This window comes from Lolium perenne, chromosome 2 (genome assembly GCF_019359855.2).
Source record: "Lolium perenne isolate Kyuss_39 chromosome 2, Kyuss_2.0, whole genome shotgun sequence".
Lineage (NCBI taxonomy): Eukaryota > Viridiplantae > Streptophyta > Magnoliopsida > Poales > Poaceae > Lolium > Lolium perenne.
Genome location: NC_067245.2, coordinates 190,469,371 through 190,494,455, shown reverse-complemented (window position 1 = coordinate 190,494,455; position 25,085 = coordinate 190,469,371). Strand labels below are relative to the sequence as shown.

Sequence of the window (25,085 nt, the reverse complement as noted above, 5' to 3'; positions counted from 1 at the left end):
TGGCATGAACTTTCAAGGAAAAGTTGGCTCCTCAGAGGTTGATCTGTATAGTGTGGGCACTGATCGTGCCTGATCTATATCTAGGATCATGAGATACATATACACCACCGGGTTTTTTAATTTTGTGTGGTCTGTCTTTGTTTTGCTATGGTAAGTTCGGCCGATGGTCGTCACCTGCTTTGTTTTGCTGGGCTAATCCAGAGAGTGCAGTTAACCTCTGCCCATAGGTCCAACAGTTATGGACCTTTGATCTCAGCTGAATCAACGAGCAGCAAAAACATCCATACAACACCAAGTGAGAAGAGAGGGTGAGAAACTCTGTCCAGATTGGTCGTTTCTCGTTGATTTTCACCAAGCTTGTTCATCGAAGTCTCAAACATGGTTGGATTGACTCCAAACATGGTGAGTTCGTTCTACACTTGGAGCATGATTTGGCCAGAGAGTGGTTTAGATTTAGCTATCTCTAGAGGTTATCAGTAAGAGGGGACAGCAGATTGAGGACTCACCGTACTACATATTTCCCCTACTTGGTTCAGTTGTTTAGGAACGGTCTTCTGAAAACCAGAGGACAGAAACTATACCAGTTTTAGGTATCTCTTGTTTGCTCCTGTTAAGTTTTCGTGGTCTTGGCAAGTTTGGTAAGTTTTAACTCATGTTGCTGTTATTGTGATCCTCAAAAGATTCTCTAGAATACTCCATTTGTATCCACTTTGCTAATAGTGGAAGTTGGAGTGGGCCGGTTGGTCTTGTGTGCATGCTATTTTGTTATTCTACCGCTTGTTGGTTGATACTATTCACAAAGTTCATTGCAAGTTGAAGGGTTTGTGTAATGCATATGTGTCGGACCAGTGAACCAGTGCATTCTTTGTTGCTATCACCCCAACATGTTGCTGATTATGTTGTGGCAAAAGAATTACATGAACGATTTGTTTTACCATTACTGTGAACATTTCATAGCAAGGATTAGGTCAAGAATGGGTTCATCTTCTCAAGTTCTCTCAAGTGGCAGCACATATGTGCAAATGGAGCTTGTTACAGGACTTACAACCAGACACCAATGCAAAATGACACATGTCTGAGCCAACATGTTTAGAATAATACTACTGCTAATTACTTTTGATGGCGACTTGTAAATTTTCCAAGTATAGAACTATTTTTTGCATGACTGCAGCTAATGAATTTCACTTTCCAGACTGATTTCTGAACATCCATATATCTAACTTTGCTATTTGTTTATCTATTTTGAAATCCATAACAGAGATCTGTATTTCAGAAAAAATCCCCGTGAAAAACTGTACTGCTGTGTTTGGTTGCAATGAATTGGGCTCTGAATTGAATTGGCAATGGAAAACCAAATCAACCAATTCAATTCAATACCACAAATGTTGTTTGGATGCGCGTGGTATTCAGCTATAGAATCAAAAGATCAATGGAATTCTAAATCTTGTTTGGATGCACATTGTGTGGAATTGCAAAATTTATTGAATCAACACTTCTTCTTCTCCACCAAAGGGGGCAAAGGGAGCAGACCACCGGCCGGCGAGCTGGTGCAGGGGAGGCCGGAGATGCGAGGGCCCCGGCCGGCCGCGCGCGGGGAGCCGGGAGATGTGCCGCCTCCTGTCGGCCGCAGGGGAAGGCGGCGGAGCCGAGCAGGATGACAGGGAGGCGGAGGTAGTCGGGACCGCGCCGGTGGCAGAGGAAGAAGAGGCTCTCCGGCGGCGGCGCTCGTCTGGCCGGCGGCGGCACTCGTCCGCGTGCGCCGGCGGGTGGCCCGACGCCGGCGGTGGCGGTGGGTGGCGGTGGGCGGCGGCGGGTGGCCCAGCCGGCGGCGGCGGTGGTGGGTGGCGGGTGACGGCCGTGGCGTGGGCGGCGGCGGCGAGCGGTGGTGGGTGGCGGCGGCGACGGCGGTGGCGGCGGCAGTGGCGGCAGCGGCGGCGGGTGGCGGTGGGTGGCGGCGGGTGGCCCGGCGGCGACGGCGTTGATGGGTGGCGGCGGCGGCGAGCGGTGGTGGGTGGCGGCGGGCGACGGCGGTGGGCGGCGGCGGGTGGCCTAGCGGTGGCGGGCGGTGGCGGGTGGCGGCAGGCGGCAGTGGGTGGCCCGAGCCAATTCCGAGCCAATTCAGAGGTCTAGACCTCTGAATTGGCGGGGCAGAAAATTGCACTAGCGGGGCTGGACCTCGGAATTGGCCTCCGAATTCCACGGCCCAATTCCAAGCGCAACCAAACAGCCGAATTGGCCTTTTTGGACCTCAATTCCAATTCCGAGCCCCAATTCCGTGCAACCAAACACTGCCTACGTTAATTTGCAGTTGCTACATCGTTCAGTTGATTTGGATCCTTGTCTGCAATGCAACACTGTCTTTGTACTAGATATGGTGAAAAATCCTATTGGGTCGACAATGAGTACGAGATTTGTAGAACCCACACCACAGGATTGAACTTGCACTGGAGATGACAATGATAACATTTTTTTGCAGGCTGTTGAAGCACACAGAGTTCTACTTTCACATGACACTGTCTCAGGATTTCAGTGCCCTTCAAGCCTCCAATGAACAGTGGCAACCCAATTTACAGGACAGACACAACTCATTGTTCTCGGAAGGGCAATGGCAATCCAAGCTTCAGTAGGACTGAAAATCGCCGTGCGTACTAAGTTCCTGCCATCTCCCAAGTCCAACATTGTCTCGCTTTCTTCCTTCGTTCATGTTTTCTCCGTGCAAAACTATCTGCTCCTTTTTCGTCTATTCTGCTTTTTTTGTTTGAACATGGTATATTCTGCTTTGGAGAAGACTTGCTGGGTATCCTGTTTACTCCATCCAACTTTTATAGCACGGCTTGGTTGGATGCAGATGAACAACGTTTTGGTAGTTGAAGGCTATTAATTCTTCATCGTGTCATGACAAGCGATCATGTGGTTCCACCGAGCACGGCTCTTCTCACAAGAGGGCCTTTTCAAGCCAATCATGCCAACAGGTCTTTTTAGAAGGAAAAAACTAAAAAATGGCAGAGAGGAGAGAGTTAGCATAGAACCACCACATTTCTGGTTAAATGCTGATTTTAGTACACTTTACATTTGGAAGTAAAAAACTACCATTTTTTTTTGTAGATTTTGCAGAAAAAAAACTAAACACGAATTGATGCCTAATTGACACTGTTTCAAACATGTAGGGTCCAGTCTCCAGGCTGATGTGGCACCCTGGATGGTGCGTGGTCCGTTGTTTTGCAGATAGGTCCTTGCAGTTTTCAAAAAATCTCCTATTTATCTTTTCAAACCTTCATAACTTTTACTTACTAATTCAAATGGAAAAAACTTTTAAAATGAAAAGTGCTAAGAAATGTTTGAATATTTTAAATATAAACTTTTATAACTTTTAAACACCAATTCAAATGGAAAAAAATTTAGTATAAAAAGTGTTCAGAAATGTTTGAATATTTCAAATATAAACTTTTAAAAAGCTTCATAACTTTTAAATACTAATTCAAATGGAAAAAAATTAATATGAAAACTGCCATAAATGTTTGAATATTTCAAATATAAACTTTTTAAAACCATCATAACTTTCAAATACTAATTCAAATGGAAAAACTTTAATATGAAAAGTGCTCATAAAATGTTTGAGTATTTTGAATATATAAACTTGGTTCACTATTTTAGATAATTAAAATATGAAAGCAATTATATTACTTCAATTAATAATGTAATTTTTGGAAATTCATAACTTTAATTCCATAGCTCCAAATAATATAAATAATATGTCTACATTTATAGAAAAATCCAAGTAATCCATTTCCTACATCAACAATGCATAAATCAGATCAGTTCCTCTCAGATATTTTGATTATACAAGCAAGCCAAGCAAAAAAATGTGCCATTTTATTTGTTCCTGCTAGACCGCCTAGGTAGATTCAAATATGTGTCGCGATCGAAACAGAGAACTTGCATCAATGGTAGCGGCTCGTTTCTGCGTTATTTTCAATTATGCGGTACATGTAATGTCCCAGGTTTAGAGACGATCGAGGGGTAGATTTTAGAAAGGGATGTGCATTGCATCGAAAAATCTGGGGAAATTTCGCGCTTTTAAAAGAAAACTGCATCGAAGGGGGACACGTTTCTCTCTCGACACCTTACAGGGTTAGGGTTTCGACAGTGCGATAGATTTGGACCTAACTTCACTTAATTAGGGTTTTCGAGAAGAGAGGGGAATAGTGCATCTCAACTTAAGTTGCATGATTGAATTCAAATAAGTTATGTTTGAATTTCAAAATTCAAACATCAATTGAATATATTATAATTCAAATTCATTAAACAAATAGATAATCAAACATATAAAAGAATATCACATATATTTAAAGCTCATTAAAGAAACTTTGAGCTTTATTGATTAACACACATGATACAAAGTCATTTACAATATTCACATGAATAATTAGAATTACAACACATTACAGAAATCACATAAATGAAAAAGAAAATACAAAATTACAAGGATATGTATAATTGGCTAAGCTAGCTAATTGTCCTTGGGTTCTTGATCAACACTTGATCATCCAAGGACACGGCCAGCGACAAAGAGCAGGAGCAAGAACCGCCACGGCGGCGGGCGGACCCGCAAACCCCGCCGAGGAACCGCCGGTTTCTCCGGAGAAGACCCAGGAGGAGGTGGCGGCGGAGCTGAAGGAGGTGATGCGCGCGCGGAAGGAGGCGGAGGTCGCCGGAGGCGGCGGCGGGTGGTGGGCCGGGGTGACCCAGGAGATGTCGGAGATCGAGTGGCCGGCGCCCGGGAAGGTGCTGGGCACCACGGGGGTCGTCCTCGGCATCATCGCGGGGTCCACGGCCGCGCTGCTCTCCGTCAACGCCGTCCTCGCCGAGCTCTCCGACCGCGTCTTCGCTGGCCGGGGCCTCCAGGATTTCTTCTAAGGGTGATGTGGCATCCATCCGTCTCCTTTTGTATTTCGAGAATTCAGGTAGGCGTATAGTCCGTTCGCTGTATCCATGGTTTCCAACATGGTTGTGTTGCTTCGAGTGATATATGGTGATGTTTGGGAGAAAATTTCAATGTGCTAACCATTGGATGCAATTCAGTCTCTGGGAAAGAATTTCGCACTGTCATTTCTGTGTCATTTCTTCATCCACAACATTTCAGATCACGTTTTACCTTCACAAAGAGCCACCCTAGGGTAGTATTTGAACTAACAGGACATTCCTAACATTTAGTTCGAGGGCTATACCTTTTCTCTGAACACGACCTTTAATCTGATGGGTTGATCTATCGTGCGGACCTTAGATGTGCTACTGTACCAACATGCTTATCCAAAACCCCATCCAGGGCTTCAGGCAGCTCTTATTACAAGGAACTTCTATGTGCTACTGCACTCCATCTCATCCGCGAGCAGTGAGATCTACTTTGCTAGGCACTACCAGAGTGATGCTGTGTCATCAGGCACAACCTTGGTTGTTGCCTTCAAACAAAAGATTACACCGGAATGCTGCTAGATCATTTGTATTCCTCAAGTTGCCACATTTTATGGCATGAACTTTGAAGGAAAAGTTGGCTCCTCAGACTTGGTCGATCTGTATAGTGCGGGCACTGATCATGCCTGATCTATATATAGGATCATGAGATACATGTACACCACTAGGTTTTTAAATTTTGTGTGATCCGTCTTTGTTTTGCTGTAGTAAGTTCGGCCGATGGTTGTCACCTGCTTTGTTTTGTTGGGCTAATCCAGAGAGTGCAGTTAACTTCTGCCCATAGGTCCAACAGTTATGGACCTTTGATCTCAGCCGAATCAACGAGCAGCAAAAACATCCATACAGCACCAAGAGAGAAGAGAGGGCGAGAAACTCTGTCCAGATTGGTCGTTTCTCGTTGATTTTCACCAAGCTTGTTCGTCGGAGTCTCAAACATGGTTGGATTGACTCCAAACACGGTGAGTTCGTTCTACACTTGGAGCATGATTTGGCCAGAGAGTGGTTTAGATTTAGCTATCTCTAGAGGTTATCAGTAAGAGGGGACAGCAGATTGAGGACTCACCGTACTACATATTTCCAAGTTTCACGCTACTTGGTTCAGTTGTTTAGGAACGGTCTTCTGAAAACCAGAGGACAGAAACTATACCAGTTTTAGGTATCTCTTGTTTGCTCCTGTTAAGTTTTCGTGGTCTTGGCAAGTTTGGTAAGTTTTAACTCATGTTGCTGTTATTGTGATCCTCAAAAGATTCTCTAGAATACTCCATTTGTATCCACTTTGCTAATAGTGGAAGTTGGAGTGGGCCGGTTGGTCTTGTGTGCATGCTATTTTGTTATTCTGCCGCTTGTTGGTTGATACTATTCACAAAGTTCATTGCAAGTTGAAGGGTTTGTGTAATGCATATGTGCCGGACCAGTGAACCAGTGCATTCTTTGTTGCTATCACCCCAACATGTTGCTGATTATGTTGTGGCAAAAGAATTACATGAACGATTTGTTTTACCATTACTGTGAACATTTCATAGCAAGGATTAGGTCAAGAATGGGTTCATCTTCTCAAGTTCTCTCAAGTGGCAGCACATATGTGCAAATGGAGCTTGTTACAGGACTTACAACCAGACACCAATGCAAAATGACACATGTCTGAGCCAACATGTTTAGAATAATACTACTGCTAATTACTTTTGATGGCGACTTGTAAATTTTCCAAGTATAGAACTATTTTTTGCATGACTGCAGCTAATGAATTTCACTTTCCAGACTGATTTCTGAACATCCATATATCTAACTTTGCTATTTGTTTATCTATTTTGAAATCCATAACAGAGATCTGTATTTCAGGAGTATATAGCATAAAACTACCACTTTCTATGCAAAATTTCGGAAAACTACTACTTTTCGTTCCAATCGCATAGAACTACCACATTTGACGAAGGTTGTCTCAGATAGCACTAATCCTGAATTGAACACGAATTGATAGCCGTTCCGACAACGCTGGCCCACTGGCAGGCATGACGTGGCAGCCTAGAGTCCGTCGTTTTGTAGATAGGTCCTTAAGTGGCCCACTGGCAGGCATGACGTGGCAGCCTAGAGTCCGTCGTTTTGTAGATAGGTCCTTAAGTTTTGAAGGCAAATTACGCAGGGGTCCCTCGTGTCTCTCAGTTTTCAAATAATCACATATTTATTTTTCAAACCTTCATATCTTTTAAATACTAATTCAAATCGAAAAACTTTTAATATCAAAAGTGCTCAGAAATGTTTGAATATTTCAAATATAACTTTTTAAAACCTTCATATCTTTTGAATACTAATTCAAATGGAAAAACTTATAATACGAAAAGTGCTCATAAATGTTTGAATATTTCAAATATAAACTTTTTGAAACCTTCATAACTTTTGAATACTAATTCAAATGGAAAAACTTATAACATGAAAAGTGGCCATAAATGTTTGAATATTTCAAATTTAAACTTTTTAAAACCTTCATAACTTTTGAATACCAATTTAAATGGAAAAACTTATAACATGAAAAATGCTCAGAAATGTTTGAATATTTCAAATTTAAACTTCTTAAAACCTTCATAACTTTTGAATACCAATTCAAATGGAAAAACTTATAACATGAAAAGTGCTCAGAAATATTTGAATATTTCAAATATATAAATTCATTTCACTATTTCAGATAATTAAAATTTACAATCAAATAAATTACTTATATTCATAATGTAAACTTTAGAAATTCATAACTTCAATTCTATAACTCCAAATAATATACTCCCTCCGTTTCAATCTATAGTGCCTATATATTTTCTACATTTGTTTCATAATATAAGAGTATATGTGTGTTTATTTGCAATATCTCCCCCGTTTCTGTTTTCACTTTCCTTATTTCTCTCCTACTCCGCAAAGGACTCCACAGCGGGATCGAGGGATCGGTAGATCGGGAGTATTTCTGTGATCGTGGTTCGGCTCTTAAGGAGGTTTTGTGTTAAAAAATGAGTTGCGCTAATTACCGTGCAAAAAATCTATATGCACTATAGATTGAAACGGATGGAGTAAATAATATGTCTAAATTTATTACAAAAATCCAAGGAATCCATTTCTAACATAGAAACTCTGCATAGAAAGTGGTAGTTCTATTCTATATACTTTGCTTGCGCGGGTACCTGACCAGCCCCATGACCACGAACAAGGGAAGCGCAACGGGCAACTAACGGAGTTGGCGCGGTGGCCTGCGCTGATCAGGGAAGGTTACCTGGTCGGGCGGTGGCGCGGCGGCCCACCCTGCCGAGGGCGGTTGTGTGTTGCCCGGATCTGCCGGCAATAATGCTCGTCCACTTGTCATTGATGGGGAATCGCAATTGCGACAGGGACCGACATACTTCAGGTAACTGACGTGTAGCAAAGACGGAGGCGCACAAGAAGCACAATCTAAGGTTATGGATGTTAGAAATAGATTCCTTGGATTTTTCTAATAAATTTAGACATATTATTTATATTATTTGGAGTTATAGAATTGAAGTTATGAATTTTCAAAGTTTACATTATGAATAGAAGTAATTTATTTGTTTGTAAATTTTAATTATCTGAAATTGTGAACTGAATATATATATTTGAAATATTCAAATATTTCTGAGCACTTTTCATGTTATAAGTTTTCCCATTTGAATTGGTATTCAAAAGTTATGAAGGTTTTAAGAAGTTTAAATTTGAAATATTCAAACATTTCTGAGCATTTTTCATGTTATAAGTTTTTCCATTTGAATTGGTATTCAAAAGTTATGAAGGTTTTCAAAAGTTTATATTTGAAATATTCAAACATTTATGGGCACTTTTCATGTTATAAGTTTTTCCATTTGAATTAGTATTCAAAAGTTATTAAGGTTTCAAAAAATTTATATTTGAAATATTCAAACATTTCTGAGCACTTTTCGTATTATAAGTTTTTTCATTTGAATTAGTATTCAAAAGATATGAAGGTTTTAAAAAGTTATATTTGAAATATTCAAACATTTCTGAGCACTTTTGATATTAAAAGTTTTTCGATTTGAATTAGTATTTAAAAGATATGAAAGTTTGAAAAATAAATATGTGATTATTTGAAAACTGCGAGACACGAGGGACCCCTGCGTAATTTGCCTTCAAAACTTAAGGACCTATCTACAAAACGACAGACTCTAGGGTGCCACGTCATGCCTGTCAGTGGGCCAGCGTTGTCGGAAAGGCTATCAATTCGTGTTCAATTCATGATTAGTGCTATCTGAGACAACCTCCGTCAAATGTGGTAGTTCTATGCGATTGGAACGAAAAGTAGTAGTTTTCCGAAATTTTGCATAGAAAGTGGTAGTTTTACGCTATATACTCGTATTTCAGAAAAAATCCCCGTGAAAAACTGTACGTTAATTTGCAGTTGCTACATCGTTCAGTTGATTTGGATCCTTGTCTGCAATGCAACACTGTCTTTGTACTAGATATGGTGAAAAATCCTATTGGGTCGACAATGAGTACGAGATTTGAAGAACCCACACCACAGGATTGAACTTGCACTGGAGATGACAATGATAACATTTTTTTGCACGCTGTTGAAGCACACAGAGTTCTACTTTCACATGACACTGTCTCAGGATTTCAGTGCCCTTCAAGCCTCCAATGAACAGTGGCAACCCAATTTACAGGACAGACACAACTCATTGTTCTCGGAAGGGCAATGGCAATCCAAGCTTCAGTAGGACTGAAAATCGCCGTGCGTACTAAGTTCCTGCCATCTCCCAAGTCCAACATTGTCTCGCTTTCTTCTTTCGTTCATGTTTTCTCCGTGCAAAGCTATCTGCTCCTTTTTCGTCTATTCTGCTTTTTTTGTTTGAACATGGTATATTCTGCTTTGGAGAAGACTTGCTGGGTATCCTGTTTACTCCATCCAACCTTTATAGCACGGCTTGGTTGGATGCAGATGAACAATGTTTTGGTAGTTGAAGGCTATGAATTCTTCATCGTGTCATGACAAGCGATCATGTGGTTCCACCGAGCACGGCTCTTCTCACAAGAGGGCCTTTTCAAGCCAATCATGCCAACAGGTCTTTTTAGAAGGAAAAAACTAAAAAATGGCAGAGAGGAGAGAGTTGTTAGCATAGAACCACCACATTTCTAGTTAAATGCCGATTTTAGTACACTTTACATTTTGGAAGCAAAAAACTACCATTTTTTTTTTGTAGATTTTGCAGAAAAAAAAACTAAACACGAATTGATGCCTAATTGACACTGTTTCAAACACGTAGGGTCCAGTCTCCAGGCTGATGTGGCACCCTGGATGGTGCGTGGTCCGTTGTTTTGCAGATAGGTCCTTGCAGTTTTCAAAAAAATCTCCTATTTATCTTTTCAAACCTTCATAACTTTTACTTACTAATTCAAATGGAAAAAAAATTTAAAATGAAAAGTGCTAAGAAATGTTTGAATATTTTAAATATAAACTTTTATAACTTTTAAATACCAATTCAAATGGAAAAAAATTTAGTATAAAAAGTGTTCAGAAATGTTTGAATATTTCAAATATAAACTTTTAAAAAGCTTCATAACTTTTAAATACTAATTCAAATGGAAAAAAATTAATATGAAAACTGCCATAAATGTTTGAATATTTCAAATATAAACTTTTTAAAACCATCATAACTTTCAAATACTAATTCAAATGGAAAAACTTTAATATGAAAAGTGCTCATAAAATGTTTGAGTATTTTGAATATATAAACTTGGTTCACTATTTTAGATAATTAAAATATGAAAGCAATTATATTACTTCAATTAATAATGTAATATTTGGAAATTCATAACTTTAATTCCATAGCTCCAAATAATATAAATAATATGTCTACATTTATAGAAAAATCCAAGTAATCCATTTCCTACATCAACAATGCATAAATCAGATCAGTTCCTCTCAGATATTTTGATTATACAAGCAAGCCTAGCAAAAAAATGTGCCATTTTATTTGTTCCTGCTAGATCGCCTAGGTAGATTCAAATACGTATGTGTCGCGATCGAAACAGAGAACTTGCATCAATGGTAGCGGCTCGTTTCTGCTTATTTTCAATTATGCGGTACATGTAATGTCCTAGGTTTAGAGACGATCGAGGGGTAGATTTTAGAAAGGGATGTGCATTGCATCGAAAAATCCGGGGAAATTTCGCGCTTTTAAAAGAAAACTGCATCGAAGGGGGACACGTTTCTCTCTCGACACCTTACAGGGTTAGGGTTTCGACAATGCGATAGATTTGGACCTAACTTCACTTAATTAGGGTTTTCGAGAAGAGAGGGGAATAGTGCATCTCAACTTAAGTTGCATGATTGAATTTAAATAAGTTATGTTTGAATATCAATTGAATATATTATAATTCAAATTCATTAAACAAATAGATAATCAAACATATAAAAGAATATCACATATATTTAAAGCTCATTAGAGAAACTTTGAGCTTGATTGATTAACACACATGATACAAAGTCATTTACAATATTCACATGAATAATTAGAATTACAACACATTACAGAAATCACATAAATGAAAAAGAAAATACAAAATTACAAGGATATGTATAATTGGCTAAGCTAGCTAATTGTCCCAGGGTTCTTGATCAACACTTGATCATCCAAGGACACGGCCAGCGACAAAGAGCAGGAGCAAGAACCGCCACGGCGGCGGGCGGACCCGCAAACCCCGCCGAGGAACCGCCGGTTTCTCCGGAGAAGACCCAGGAGGAGGTGGCGGCGGAGCTGAAGGAGGTGATGCGCGCGCGGAAGGAGGCGGAGGTCGCCGGAGGCGGCGGCGGGTGGTGGGCCGGCGTGACCCAGGAGATGTCGGAGATCGAGTGGCCGGCGCCCGGGAAGGTGCTGGGCACCACGGGGGTCGTCCTCGGCATCATCGCGGGCTCCACGGCCGCGCTGCTCTCCGTCAACGCCGTCCTCGCCGAGCTCTCCGACCGCGTCTTCGCCGGCCGGGGCCTCCAGGACTTCTTCTAAGGGTGATGTGGCATCCATCTGTCTCCTTTTGTATTTCGAGAATTCAGATAGGCGTATAGTCCGTTCGCTGTATCCATGGTTTCCAAAATAGCATGGTTATGTTCCAAGAGAAATATGGTGATGTTTGGGAGACAATTGCAATGTGCTAACTTGTGGATACAGTTCAGTCTCTCGGGAAGAATTTGGCTTTGTCATTTCCGTGTCAACTACTTAGAAAAGTGAAACATAGCTGAGTTTCTATGTCGACCTAATCAGGTAGCTGTGGGGATAAGAACACACAACTATCACACATACAAAGTAAAGCTGGTTAATGTACTTGCTGAATTTGAGAACTTATGAGTACTATTTGACAAGATTTTTGTTTATGGTTGAGTGATTTGCTGAAGCTACTCCTCATTTCTTCATCCACAACATTTCAGATCACGTTTTACCTTGACATAGAGCCACCCTAGGTAGTATACCTCTTCTCTGAACAGAATATTCTGAACATTTGGTTCGAGGGCTATACCTCTTCTCTGAACACGACCTTTAATCTGGTGGGTTGATCTATTGTGCGGACCTTAGACGTGCCACTCTACCGCCATGATTATCCACAACCCCATTCAGGGCTTCAGGCAGCTCTCGTCACACGGACCTTCTATGTGCTACTGTACTGAGATCTACTCTGCTAGGCAATAGCAGAGTGATGCAGTGTTAACCAGGCATAACCTCGGTTGTTGCCTTCTAAGAAAAGATTACACCGGAATGCTGCTAGATCATTTGTATTCCTTAGGTTGTCAGATTGTATGGTTTGAAGGACAAGTCGACTCCTCAAACTTGGCTGATTGTATGGTGCAGGTACGGATCGGGCCCGATCTTTCTCTAGGATCATGAGATACCTATATACCACTGGGTTTTGAATTTTGGTGTTATTCGTCTTTTCTTTGCTATGGTAGATTCAGCCAATGGTCGTCACCTGCTTTGTTGTGTTGGGCTAATCCAGAGACGGCAGTTCAACTCTGCCCATAGGTCGAACAATTATGGACCTTTGATATCAGCCGAATCAATGGCTGAGATGGCCTCCTTGAGAGAGGAGAGAAAGGAAGAAAATCTTAGTCTATTTTGCCCCTTTATACAGAGCTCAGTGGTTGCTGCCAGAGAGCAAGAAGAGCATCAAAAATCTCCATACAGCACCAAGAGAGAAGAGAGGGCGAGAAACTCTGCCCAGATTGGTCGCTTCTCGTTGATTTTCACCAAGCTTGTTCATCGGAGTCTCAAACATGGTTGGATTGACTCCAAACAGGGTGAGTTCGTTCTACACTTGGAGCATGATTCGGCCACAGAGTGGTTTAGCCAGATATGTTTGTTGAGAATTCACAGGTCAGCAGTCTCTGCAGGTTATCAGTAAGAGGGGACATCAGATTGAGGACTCATCGCCCTACATATTTCCAAGTTTCACGCTACTTGGTTCAGTTGTTTAGGAACGGTCATCTGAAAACCGAAGAGGACAGAAACTATAGCAGTTTTAGCTCTCTCTTGTTTGCTCCTGTTAAGTTTTGGTGGTCTTGGCAAGTTTAGCTTGTGTTGTTGTTATTGTGATCCTCAAAAGATTCTATAGAATACTCCATTTGTATCCACTTTGCTGCGGTACGATGCTATAGAACAGATCCTGTTCAAGTAAGATTCTATAGAATACTCCATTTGTATCCACTTTGCTAATAGTGGAAGTTGGAGTGGGCTGGTTAGTCCCGTCGATTTAACTTTCAACAGGGAGGTTTTCCACGAAATCAGCGTGTCTCTTGTGCATGCTATTTTGTTATTCTGCTGCTTACTTGTTGGTTGAGACTATTCACAAAGTTCACTGCCAGTTGAAGGGTTTGTGTAATTCATATGTGCCGTACCAGTGAACTGGTGCATTCTTTGTTGCTATTCACCCCAACATGTTGATTATGTCATGGCAAAAGATTTACATGAACAATTTGTTTTTCCATTACTATGAACATTTCGTGGCAAGGATTAGGTCAAGAATGGGTTCAGCTTCTCAAGTTCTCTCAAGTGGCAGCGCATATGTGCAAATGGAGCTTGCTACAAGACTAACAACTACTAGTAGACACCAATGCAAAATGACACTTGTCTGAGCAAACATGTTTAGAATAGTACTACTGCTAATTACTTTTGATGGCGACTTGTAAATTTTGCAAGTATAGAACTATTTTTTGTATGACTGCAGCTAATGAATTTCACTTTCCAGACTGATTTCTGAACATCTATATATCCAACTTTGCTGTTGTTTATCAATTTTGAAATCCATAACAGAGATCTATATATTTAAAAAACGATGAAAATCTGTACTTTAATTTGCGGTTGAAAATCGTTCAGTTGATTTGGATCCTTGTCTGCAATGGAACACTTCGTCTTTGTACTGCTAACAACCAAGACATGGTGAAAAATCCTATTTGGTCGACATGGAGTATGAGATTCGAAGAACCCACACCACAGGATTGAACGCAGAAAGTGCCTAGTTTTTAGGAGAAAATCAGACGGAAACGTACAACAACTGGGCTAAACCCACACCCACAACCACCCACACGCCGCCGCGAGGGTCACACCTAGCCACCCCGGCTACCCGCAGAAGCTACACAAACGTGAAGTTCAAGTCGCCCTATGCCAAACAGATGGCTCCTCGAGAAGAGGCCGGCAGCTCCGACATCGAAGACGAGTCCTGGAGAGGAGATGCGCAAGACCCGCGCTGAATATGACCTTCACCACCGGACCGCCCCCCGAAGGTCATCATACACCGCCGAGGCTGCTTCGACTTCACATCAAGAGAAGGCCAACACGAAGACACTCGGACACGCTGGAACGGAGCCGACTAACACTATCTGCCGCTACCAAACCTTGCTCATCACCAATGCCATTTCCTCACAAGCCTCCACCCGGAAACGTCCGCATCTCTGATTGACCTCCTGCCAACCCATATCCTGTGTGTGTCTGGCCCATCGGGGCGCACGAAGAGGATCACCGGCTTCAAGACGGCGCTCGGAAGGGCAATGGAAATCCAAGCTTTAGCTACCAAACCTTGCTCATCACCAATGCCATTTACTCACAAGCCTCCACCCGGAAACGTCCGCATCTCTGATTGACCTCCTGCCAACCCATATCCTGTGTGTGTCTGGCCCATCGGGGCGCACGAAGAGGATCACCGGCTTCAAGACGGCGCTCGGAAGGGCAATGGAAATCCAAGCTTTAGCATGACTGCGAGTCAAGGTGCGTACTATAAGTTCCTGGCATCTCCCAAGCCCAACATTGTCAAAACTTCCTTCGTTAATGTTTTCTCTGTGCAAAACTATCTGCTTCTTTCGTCTATTCTGATTTGGTGAAGACTTGCTGGGTATCATGTTTGCTCCATCCAACTTTTATAGCATGGTTTGGTTGGATGCAGATGAACAATGTTTTGGTAGTTGAAGACTATTAATTATTCATCGTGTCCATGAGCAGCGATCATGTGGTTCCACCGAGCAACACTCTTCTTAATAGAGGGGCCTTCTCAAACCAATTAGGCCAAACAGGTCTTTTTAGAAGAAAAAACTCGAAAATGACATAGCTGAGAACCTGCACAAGAATGAAACCTCAAAAGGATTTTACCATGTTGATAACATTTCAGTGTTCACAGGTTTTTATTAGAACTCCTCCCAACGGGGAGGTTTTCACATAAATCAGTGTCTTTTGTTCATGCTATTTTGTTATTCTGCAGCTTGTTGGCTGAAATATCCACAAAGTTCACTACAGGTTGAGAGGATAGCTGCTTGTTGATTGAGACTATTCACAAGCTTCACTGCAAGTTGAGGGGGTTGTGTAATGCATATGTGCCGTAAATCTGTGCATTCTTTGTTGCTACCAATCCCAACATGTTGTTGATTATGTCGCGGCAAAAGAATAACATGAACGATTTGATTTACCATCACTGTGCCAACATTGCATAGCAATGATTAGGTAAAAAATGGTTTCACCTTCTCAAGTTCTATCCAGTGCTGGTGCAAATGTGCAAATGGCACTTGTCTGAGACTCTGAGCAACATGACACTTGTCTGAGACTCTGAGCAACATGTTTAGAATACTACTCCAGTGCTAATTACTTTTGATGGCAACTTGAAATTTTGCAAGCAGAGAACTTTTTTTTATTGTATAACTGCAGCGAATGAATTTTGTTTTTCGGACTAAATTCTTAACATTCATATATCTAACCTCGTTCTTTGTTTATGAATTTTGAAATTAAATCCATAACAGAGATATGTACTTCAATTTTTTTCCCCAATGGAAATCTGTACTTCAATTGCGGTGGCTACATCGTTCAGTTGATTTGGACCCTTGTCCGCAATGCACGCATTGTCTTCGTACTACAAACCGGATATAGTGAAAAATCCTATTGGGTCAACTGGGAGTAGGAGATTCGGTGCACCACAGGATTTAACTGTACTTTGTCGGAAGTTATTTTGCGCTGGAGACAATGCAGACAGCAATTTTGTGCACTGCTGCATGCTGTTAAAGCACATAGTTTTATGGAGAAGTTCTACTGACCTGGATTGCTCCCCAAGTGTGTCAGCAACCTCCACAAAACCAGGTTCGCTAATGCTCCAAGCCTAGATTTCACTACCATCCAAGCCTCCCATGAACAATGGCAACCCAAGGTTCTACGGGGAACATGTGATGATCATGTGGCAAATAATAGAGGTATAAAGAAAAGTGTGGCAAATTATAAAATCCTCACGTTCTACAGGACAGACACAACTCGTGCGCTCGGAAGAGCAATGCCAATCCAAGATTCAGCGTGCTCAATAAGTTCCCAGCGTCTCCCAAGCCCAAACATTGTCTCGCTTCCTTCAGTCGTTCATGTTTTCTCTGTGCAAACTATCTGCTCCTTTCCTCTATTCTGCTTTGCAGATATCATGTTTGCTCCATCCAACTTTTGTACTATGTTTGGGTAGTGAAGGCTATTAATTCATCGTGTCCATGAGGGGTTCCACCGAGCACCACTCTTCTCAAGTTATCTTGAACTGTACCATGTCACAAGATATTTTGCGCAGGAGACAATGCTGATAACAAGTTTGTGCACGGCTGCACACTGTTAACGTAGAGTTTTATGGAGAAGCTCTACTGATTGCTGCCCAAGTGAGTCAGCAACCTCCAGAACATCAGGTTCGTTAGCTAGGGATCATGAGTACCGAGGAGGCGAGGATCAGACACGATTTCACCGCGCTCCAACCCTCCGATGAACAATGGTAAACCCAAGGTTCTACAACACAGACAGCACAAAACTCGGTGCGCTCGGTAGAGCAATGGCAATCAAAGGTTCAGTATATCGAATCGTATATCAAATAAATACGAAGACTAGGCGGGACCATATCTTAATTTTCAAAAGTAGAAAGAACCGTGCGTGATCTTAGCGATTTGTCCAGGGTCCGATCCCTAGCGGTGCCAAGTATAGCACCTGACTAGGGATTGAATAAGGAATATGGAATCCTATCACATAAATACGAAGATTAGCCGGGACGATATCTTTGCAAAAATAGCGAAATAACCGTAATTTTAGGGCGTTACTTCTTAATTTGCCCCTGTACCTCACGCTTATTGTTGGGTATACATACATTAGAACACCCAAACGAAGATACCTGTCATTGTTTCTCAGGAAGCCTACTTTGCTATAGACGAGGATCAAAACAAGCTCGGCTAGTAAATTTCTCCATGGACAAGTATAGAAACCGTTTCCATTCACCACTCATACTCTCCGTGCTTCTTCTCGCCTGTTTCGCTAGCCATGTCCATGTGCAGTGTAAGTTGTCTCCCGGTGGACATATTTTGATGCTTCAGTTGAATTGTCTTCCAAAAACTAATCTTGCAACATTAAGCAGTTCATGCTCATGCTATGCATGATTTTTATTTCTTGAGAAGCTCTTACAGCTTTTCGGAGTGATTGCATATTTTGTTTGTTTGATTGTTGTAATAAATATATTAATTGGTTTTCCTGTTCCAAAGGTAGAACATTGGAAGAGTTGGAAAGCGTTAAGATCAATTTACCGTACGGACTGTGTGTCCGTGGTCACTCATGCGAGAATATACCGGGTTGCTACTACTGTTGTTCACTAGACGAGCTCTGCTATCCAACAGTCCAAATGTGCAAGTCTGAATGTGCCAGGACTTCTCCCCTGGACCATGTGGTGGCGGCGACGACTCGTGCACCATCGCCTCCTATTTGATGTACCGATGAATAATTTAGATAATAATAAATATCATAATACTTGATGTGTTTCATGAGTTGAGAAATTAAGTTTATATAATTGTGTACATAAATTAGTTTGTGTTCTCCTTTGTTTGGCGTAGCATCTTGCGTCGTAAGGTAACTCTTTTAGAATATATATTTGGTGTCCTAAGGCTATCTTCATTCTCCATCTCCATGACCAAAAATATATAAGCAGAGAGGAAGCCACCTCACACGTCAAACAACTCGATCCAATGGTGCGACAGCGGTGCCACAAGTGACGACATGGCCGTCCCAATGATCTTCAGCGTATAACCTTTAAGCATGATTGTTCGTTGAATTTTTGGAAAATGCAGTCTGTAGCGGCAGTTTGAGTTTTTGAAAACTGCACTTCGTAGTTTGAAGCCAGATGCGGTTTTGTTTTGCAAGTGTCGTGTAACCTTCAAGCATGATTAGTTACAACCTTGCAAGTCACTAAATCCCCATTCCCTATGAACAATGGCAACCCAAGGTTCTCCAGGACACACACTACACAGTCCTCTCCGAGGAGCAATGGCAATCCAAAATTCAGCATGAGTTCGAATGGTAGTGCACAATAGGTTCCTGTCATCTCCCAAGCCCACCATTGTCTCGCTTCCTTCCTTCATAAACTTACGTTTTCTCTCCGCACAACTATCTTCTCCAACCCTTTATTCTGCTTTGTAGAAGACTTGTTGGGCAGTATCATGTTTGCTCCATCCAACCTTTATATAACGGTTTGGTTGGATGCAGAAGTAAAAAAGAATTGGTGGTTGAAGGCTATTAATTCATCGTGCCCATGAGCAGAGATCATGTGGTTCTACCAAGCACCACTCTTTTTACTAGAGGGCCTTCTCAAGCCAATGAGGTTGAACATGTCTTTTTTAGAAGAACAAAAACTCGAAAGCGGCATAGCTGAGAACTTGAACGATCATAAAACCTAAATACTACTATTTCACCTAAATACTACTATTTCCCAAGTCTCTGATGTCTGACCTTCCCTAGGCACCAAGTCTGGATGTCTATTCATCTCCTGGTTGAGGCATTGTCTAGATTTTAGTAGGACTTCCTTTTTGGGTGAAAACCTATGATTTCTGATTAGGCAAAGATGGTGTTTTTGTGATGTTAACTGTTTGGAGGCGTCATCGTTTCTTGTAGAACCTTTTTTGCAGTCTAGGTGTGGCCTTTGGTGGTGGTAATTTCTACTGCCTTGCTAATCAGTTCGGCGGGTTTTTTAAAATCTTTTTTTGATGTGTGCATCTTTCAGACTACCTGTTGAAATCATATTGTTGCAATATCTTTTTAATATTAATTTTTTTATTAAAAAACCCATCCATATAACGATGTCGTGGATTTGTCTAAATTCATATGTATCATACTAAAAAGTATATAGATACATCTAAATTTAGACAAACTTGGGACATCCTTTTATGGACAGAGATAGTACTACATTTTCCCTAATAAAAAAGTTTTTACCCTGTTGATAACATTTCACAGGTATTTAATAGAAATCCTCGAAATGTTGTGGTATGCTCTTTCCTGCCTTTCTCAAATTTTCTGGTAGTCATTTGATCATAATTTGTATGATCTACTGGTTTCTTTAAACAAACTTTATGTTTTCAAAATTGTGCAGACAAAGAAGTCCATGTTTTCAAATTGCGAAGACAAAGCAGTGGCTGAAAAGAGTGGCCACAATTGGATGGCAGAAAGGTGATTACGGGCAAAGGAATGGCAAGGAAAGCTCCTCCATAAAAAGTGACACTATACAGAAATCTTGTGCATTGAATCTGTAGATTGGGCATCCTTCACAAAATCAGCCGTGCACATTCATTCTATCCACGCCCAGTTGAGAGTGATGATTTGGACCTTACTGGACATGAGCCAATCCATTTCCTGTGATGGATTGGTGAACACATAAAAAATATAGGCAGATCTGCACATGGCTACTACTCCAATTCATTGATTGGTGAGTACATAAGAGAGGAAACTGACAGTTGAATAGCTGATGTAAGCAATACGGAGCATCAGGTCTAAGAAGCAGCGAGTCAAAATTGGGGGTTTGGTCGAGCGATGAAAAAAATTGACTTGATAAACATCATGGAGCGAAGTCGAATAGTACTTATTAAGCTGGGCACCATCGCGTTACTACCCATGATGATAATAAAGGAGGAGGAAACGCAGTAACAGTAACGTACGCAAGAAGAGCATAATCAAGAGCCGAGCTGCTTTGCGGGTTGCTTCAATCTCGGCTTATTCCCTGGTGAATCCTCAGCCGTTTGGCCGGCGGGCAGGTGCTACTTCTTGGTGAGTACGGCGACGGTTCCGTCCTTCTTGGCGACGATGACGGATGTGGCCATGCCGAGGAACATGCCGTGCTCGACGACACCGGTGATGCGGAGCAGGCTGTCGCTGATGGCGGTTAGGTCGCCGCGTATGCCGTCGTCGAAGAACATCTCGACGATGTGGTTGCCGTTGTCGGTGACGAAGAGATCGTCCTTGCCGTCCCCCGCCTTGGACACGACGGTCCTGAGCCTGGCGCTGAACCCGGGCACCCCGTCGAACACCTTGCGGACGAGGCCCAGCGTGTATGCGCTCCCGAAGGGGACGACCTCGACGGGGACGGCGCCCGTGCAGCCGAGGCGGGGCACGAGCTTGGACTCGTCGACGATGACGACGAAGCGGGCCCCGGCGCCCTCGATCATCTTCTCGCGGAGCAGCGAGCCGCCGCGGCCCTTGACGAGGTTGAGGTCCGGGTCGACCTCGTCGGCGCCGTCGATGGAGAGGTGGATCTCGGCGGCGTCGGCGAGCGCGAGCATCGGGATCCCGGCGCGCGCGGCGTGCGCCTCCGTCTTGAGGGAGGTGGGCACGCCGGCGACCCCGCGCAGCGCGCCGCTGCGCAGGAGGTCCCCGAGGCGGTCCAGCGCGTGCGCGGCGGTGGAGCCCGTGCCGAGCCCGAGGGTCATGTTGGAGCCCACCATGGCCACGGCCCGGTGCGCGGCGACGCGCTTGAGGTCCTCCTGCGACGCCGTGGGCGGGGAGGCGGCGGCGTCCAGGGTCCGCGGCGGCGAGGCGGCGCTGCCCATGGTGGGAGATGGGGGGGTGGGGAAACGAGGGTTTCTTGGAGGGATTGGGGGTAACGGGAGGTGGGGGATTTAGGCGAGGATTAATGGCAAAATGGGGAGTTTTAGGAATGGAGGCGGCGGGAAAGGGGACGGGGATAGGAGGAGGGGATTCGGCGGCATTTATGGGCATCGGAACGCGTGAAAGGTGCGCGCGGCGAATCAGGGTAAGGGCATCCGTGTCCGACGTGGTGTGGTGTTCATCGGATTTTTTCGTTCCTCACGCACACTGCAAAGTCCAAATGGATTGGGCCTCTAACATTCCTACACAGACTAGCAGGCTGGATTTTAGGTGCAATGCAAGTTTGCCCTCTTTTAGGTGTGGAACTTGCTTATGCTGCCGCATAGAAACTTATGGTGCCACATAAAGTTTCTATAATTTTCTACAAAACTTTCCATGATCATGGGAAATCGGAAAATTGCAACTTCATCGCTACTTTGTTAGAACGTTGAAGGGAATGAGTACAAGAGCCTCCGCATCAACCAGTTTAGCAAAGCATTTCAGCAAAGGCAACATGCTACATTGCACTGCTCTCCCCTTTCGTAGGAAACTTCCCTTTCTCGATGCCTCCTATCCTCACCCTATATTACGTTGTTTTTCCTCTTCTCATGCACCAAATTCGCTAGCTAGGAGATAGTGTACAAAAGAGATGCCATGGAACTCTTGAAGGGGGGATGGAGGGAAAACACATAATATCAGTGGATTGATATATAGATTCTTGCCCAGGCGCAATGCCCATGGACACACGGAGAGTTGTTCAGCAAATTCATTTCGCAACTCCCGCATTCATGTTGCACGAGGATCTTCATACATAATGGATGCATCCACCGTGACATATATAGTATAGGTATGTAATTTCCCTTTACGTGATTCTGACCATCAACTTGTATTGCCCACCTCAACAATTGGTGTTCATTTACGAAATTTAAGACGATAATTAGAATGCATTTAAGAGTTGCAACGTTCAATTAAATCCGTGATCAATTGGATTAAAGTTGGATGGACGGTTCAGGTTCTTCAAACTAGTACCTTTTATATTTGGACTCATGTTTTAGCTTTAAAGTTAAACTTAAGTTATCAATAGCACGTGGTACGTGTAACTGTTGTAAAAAATATATACATTACATTCATACAAATTAGATTGAATTCCACTTCTTACGTTAGTTTTTTCACGTGACTTTTTACGTTAGTTGTTGATACGTTTGCTGTTGATGCACTAATAGTTTCCTCGATATGAACGCATGTTCATAAATGGAAGAGATTGTCTTATCAATAGTGGAATTGATCCTTACCATCTTTCATCACTGCATGGTACTCCCTCGATACGGGTTTACAGGACAATTACGTATTTCGAGAAAAACTTTGACTACTAATTTGGTCAACAAAATATAAGATATACTTCATAAAAAAAAAATACTGTTGAAAACTTCTTTTGAATATGAATTAATTGGTATAACTTTTGTGACATAAATCTTATATTTTGTTGACTAAATTTGTAGTCAAACTTTTTTCTCGAAACGCGTAATTACCCTATAAACCGGTATGGAGGGAGTAGTAACTTCTTGTTACCGACTCCCTCCACGCCGATTTATTAGGCAGTTAGGCCTCTACCTACTTTAAGAAAAACTTTGATCATTCATCTGGTCAACAAAATATGAGATATATGCCACAAAAGTTATATCATTGAAATCATATTCAAAAGAAAAAGTTTTTGTCAGTATAAATTTTGTGGCACATCTTCTATATTCGGAGGCCTACTAAACCGATATGGAGGAGTAATATCGATTGAGTGTGGTTTTTTCCTGCACTTTTCGTTAGTAGAAGATTGATCGTGTCATTACCTAGCCTTGCATAAAGTTTATGTTTAGGGACAATGAATGTCTTATTACACTTCCGCATATCATCTAGGAATTCTAGATATGTGTTTAGATCAATTCCATTTTTTGGATTTGTTAGATAGTTCTCAGCCACTTCATTCAATATGGTCCAGAGTTAGCATTTTCATCGATTTTTATCTCTCTAGAGTATGCTTACTATCACAAATTATCCATGGTTGATATGAAATCAGGGACTTGTGTGAAGATAGACGGTGGCATTAAAACATAATGCATTAATTGTGTTAGGAGTGGTGAGATTTTACATGCTAGTTGATAGACAAAATATCTTGATCGAACTAAATAGGATCCTAATTAAGCAGCATTGCCTCCTATATAAATGCTAATAGGTTAAATGATGGTGAGACTATACTATCTAAATGTCTATTTATAGTTGTCCTTACCACACTGCAACGTCCAAATGGATTGGACCTCCAACACTAGTCACTTCTTTCTTACACGGACTAGCAAGCTAGATTTTAGGTGCAATGCAAGTTTCCCTCTTTTGCGTGCAAAATTTGCTTATTGTACCATATAAAGTTTCTATAATGCCCTAAAAAAGTTTCCATAATCATGGAAAATTGGAAAATAGCATATCCATCACTACTTTGTTAGAATGCCCAAACGAAAGAGTACAATAAGCTCTAGATCAACCAGTATATGAGCAAAGGCAACATGCTACACTGCATTCCTTTTCCGCTTCATAACAGACTTCCCTTTCTCGATGTCTCCTATTGTCAACTTAGATCACGTTGTATTTCTGTTCTCGTGCATCGTATTCGCTAACTGGCAGATAGCAGAGGAAATATATGGAGTGAAGCTCTTGAAGGAAGGATGGAAGGAAAACACCACGTCGATGGCCGTATATAGATTCTTGCATGGCACAATGTCAATGGTGCATCGCTCCTGAACAATTCAATTAATGTTGTATGGGGATCTTGAAACATAATGGTGACGTCCATCGTTACATATATAGCATAGGCATGCCATTTTTACGTCGTTCTTGCCATCAACTTGTACTGGCCATCCCAACAAGTTTGTAAGTTTACAAAATTTAAGATGATAATTTGTGTGCATTTAATAATTTATAATGTTCAACTAAATCCGTGATCTATTGGACTAAACTTGGATTGGCGAGAGGTGGGGGTGAGGAACGAGGATTTCCTATAGGGATTGGGGTAACGTGAGGTGGTTTTTTTTTTGGCAAATCAGGGTAAGGGAATCTGTGTCCGACGTGGTGTTTATCGGTTTTTTTTATACTGCACGCACACATCAAAGTTCAAATGGACCGGGCCTCCAACAGTAGTAACTTCTACGAACTAGCAAGCTGGATTTTAGGAGCAAGGCAAATTTTCACTCTTTTAGGTGTGGAACTTACTTATGGTACCATATAAAGTTTCCATAATGCCCTAAAAAAGTTTCCATAATCATGGAAAATTGCATCTTCATCACTACTTTGTTAGAATGCCGACACAAAAGAGTACAGTGATCTCTAGATCGACCAGCTAGACCAAGTATATCAGCAGAGACAACATGCTGCATTGCACTCCTTTCCCACTTCGTAAGAAACTCACCTTTCTCGATGTCTCCTATTCTAAATCGAGATTATGTTTTTTTCTCTTATCATGTATTGTATTCGCTAGCTAGCAGAGAGTGTACCAAGGAGATGGTGTGAAACTCTTGAAGGGAGGGTGGAGGGAAAACACCGTGTTGGTGGTCTTCTATAGATTCCTGCGGGGCACATTATCAATGGCCGCACAAAGAGTTGTTGGGTACATTCATTTCAGAACAATCACATTCATGGTGCATGGGGATCTTTGTACATAATGGATGCAGCAACCGTGACATGTATTGC

General features: G+C 42.1%; 3 protein-coding genes across 3 annotated transcripts; 2 read left to right on the top strand and 1 right to left on the bottom strand.

Annotated features, from left to right (window-relative positions):
* Positions 1-1,605: 1,605 nt before the first annotated feature.
* LOC127310210 (uncharacterized) lies at positions 1,606-5,120 on the top strand. Its single transcript, XM_071825557.1, has 2 exons — positions 1,606-1,789; positions 4,511-5,120. The coding sequence occupies exons 1-2, from the start codon at positions 1,606-1,608 to the stop codon at positions 4,915-4,917; spliced, it is 591 nt and encodes a 196-aa protein (XP_071681658.1). The 3' UTR covers positions 4,918-5,120.
* A 6,490-nt stretch (positions 5,121-11,610) lies between these two features.
* LOC127310209 (preprotein translocase subunit SECE1-like) lies at positions 11,611-12,133 on the top strand. Its single transcript, XM_051340899.2, has one exon. The coding sequence runs from the start codon at positions 11,751-11,753 to the stop codon at positions 11,982-11,984; it is 234 nt and encodes a 77-aa protein (XP_051196859.2). The 5' UTR covers positions 11,611-11,750; the 3' UTR covers positions 11,985-12,133.
* Positions 12,134-20,310: 8,177 nt separating this feature from the next.
* Positions 20,311-21,461, bottom strand: LOC127306853 (probable ribose-5-phosphate isomerase 2). The gene has a single exon (XM_051337559.1). The coding sequence runs from the start codon at positions 21,317-21,319 to the stop codon at positions 20,531-20,533; it is 789 nt and encodes a 262-aa protein (XP_051193519.1). The 5' UTR covers positions 21,320-21,461; the 3' UTR covers positions 20,311-20,530.
* Between the last annotated feature and the right edge of the window lie 3,624 nt (positions 21,462-25,085).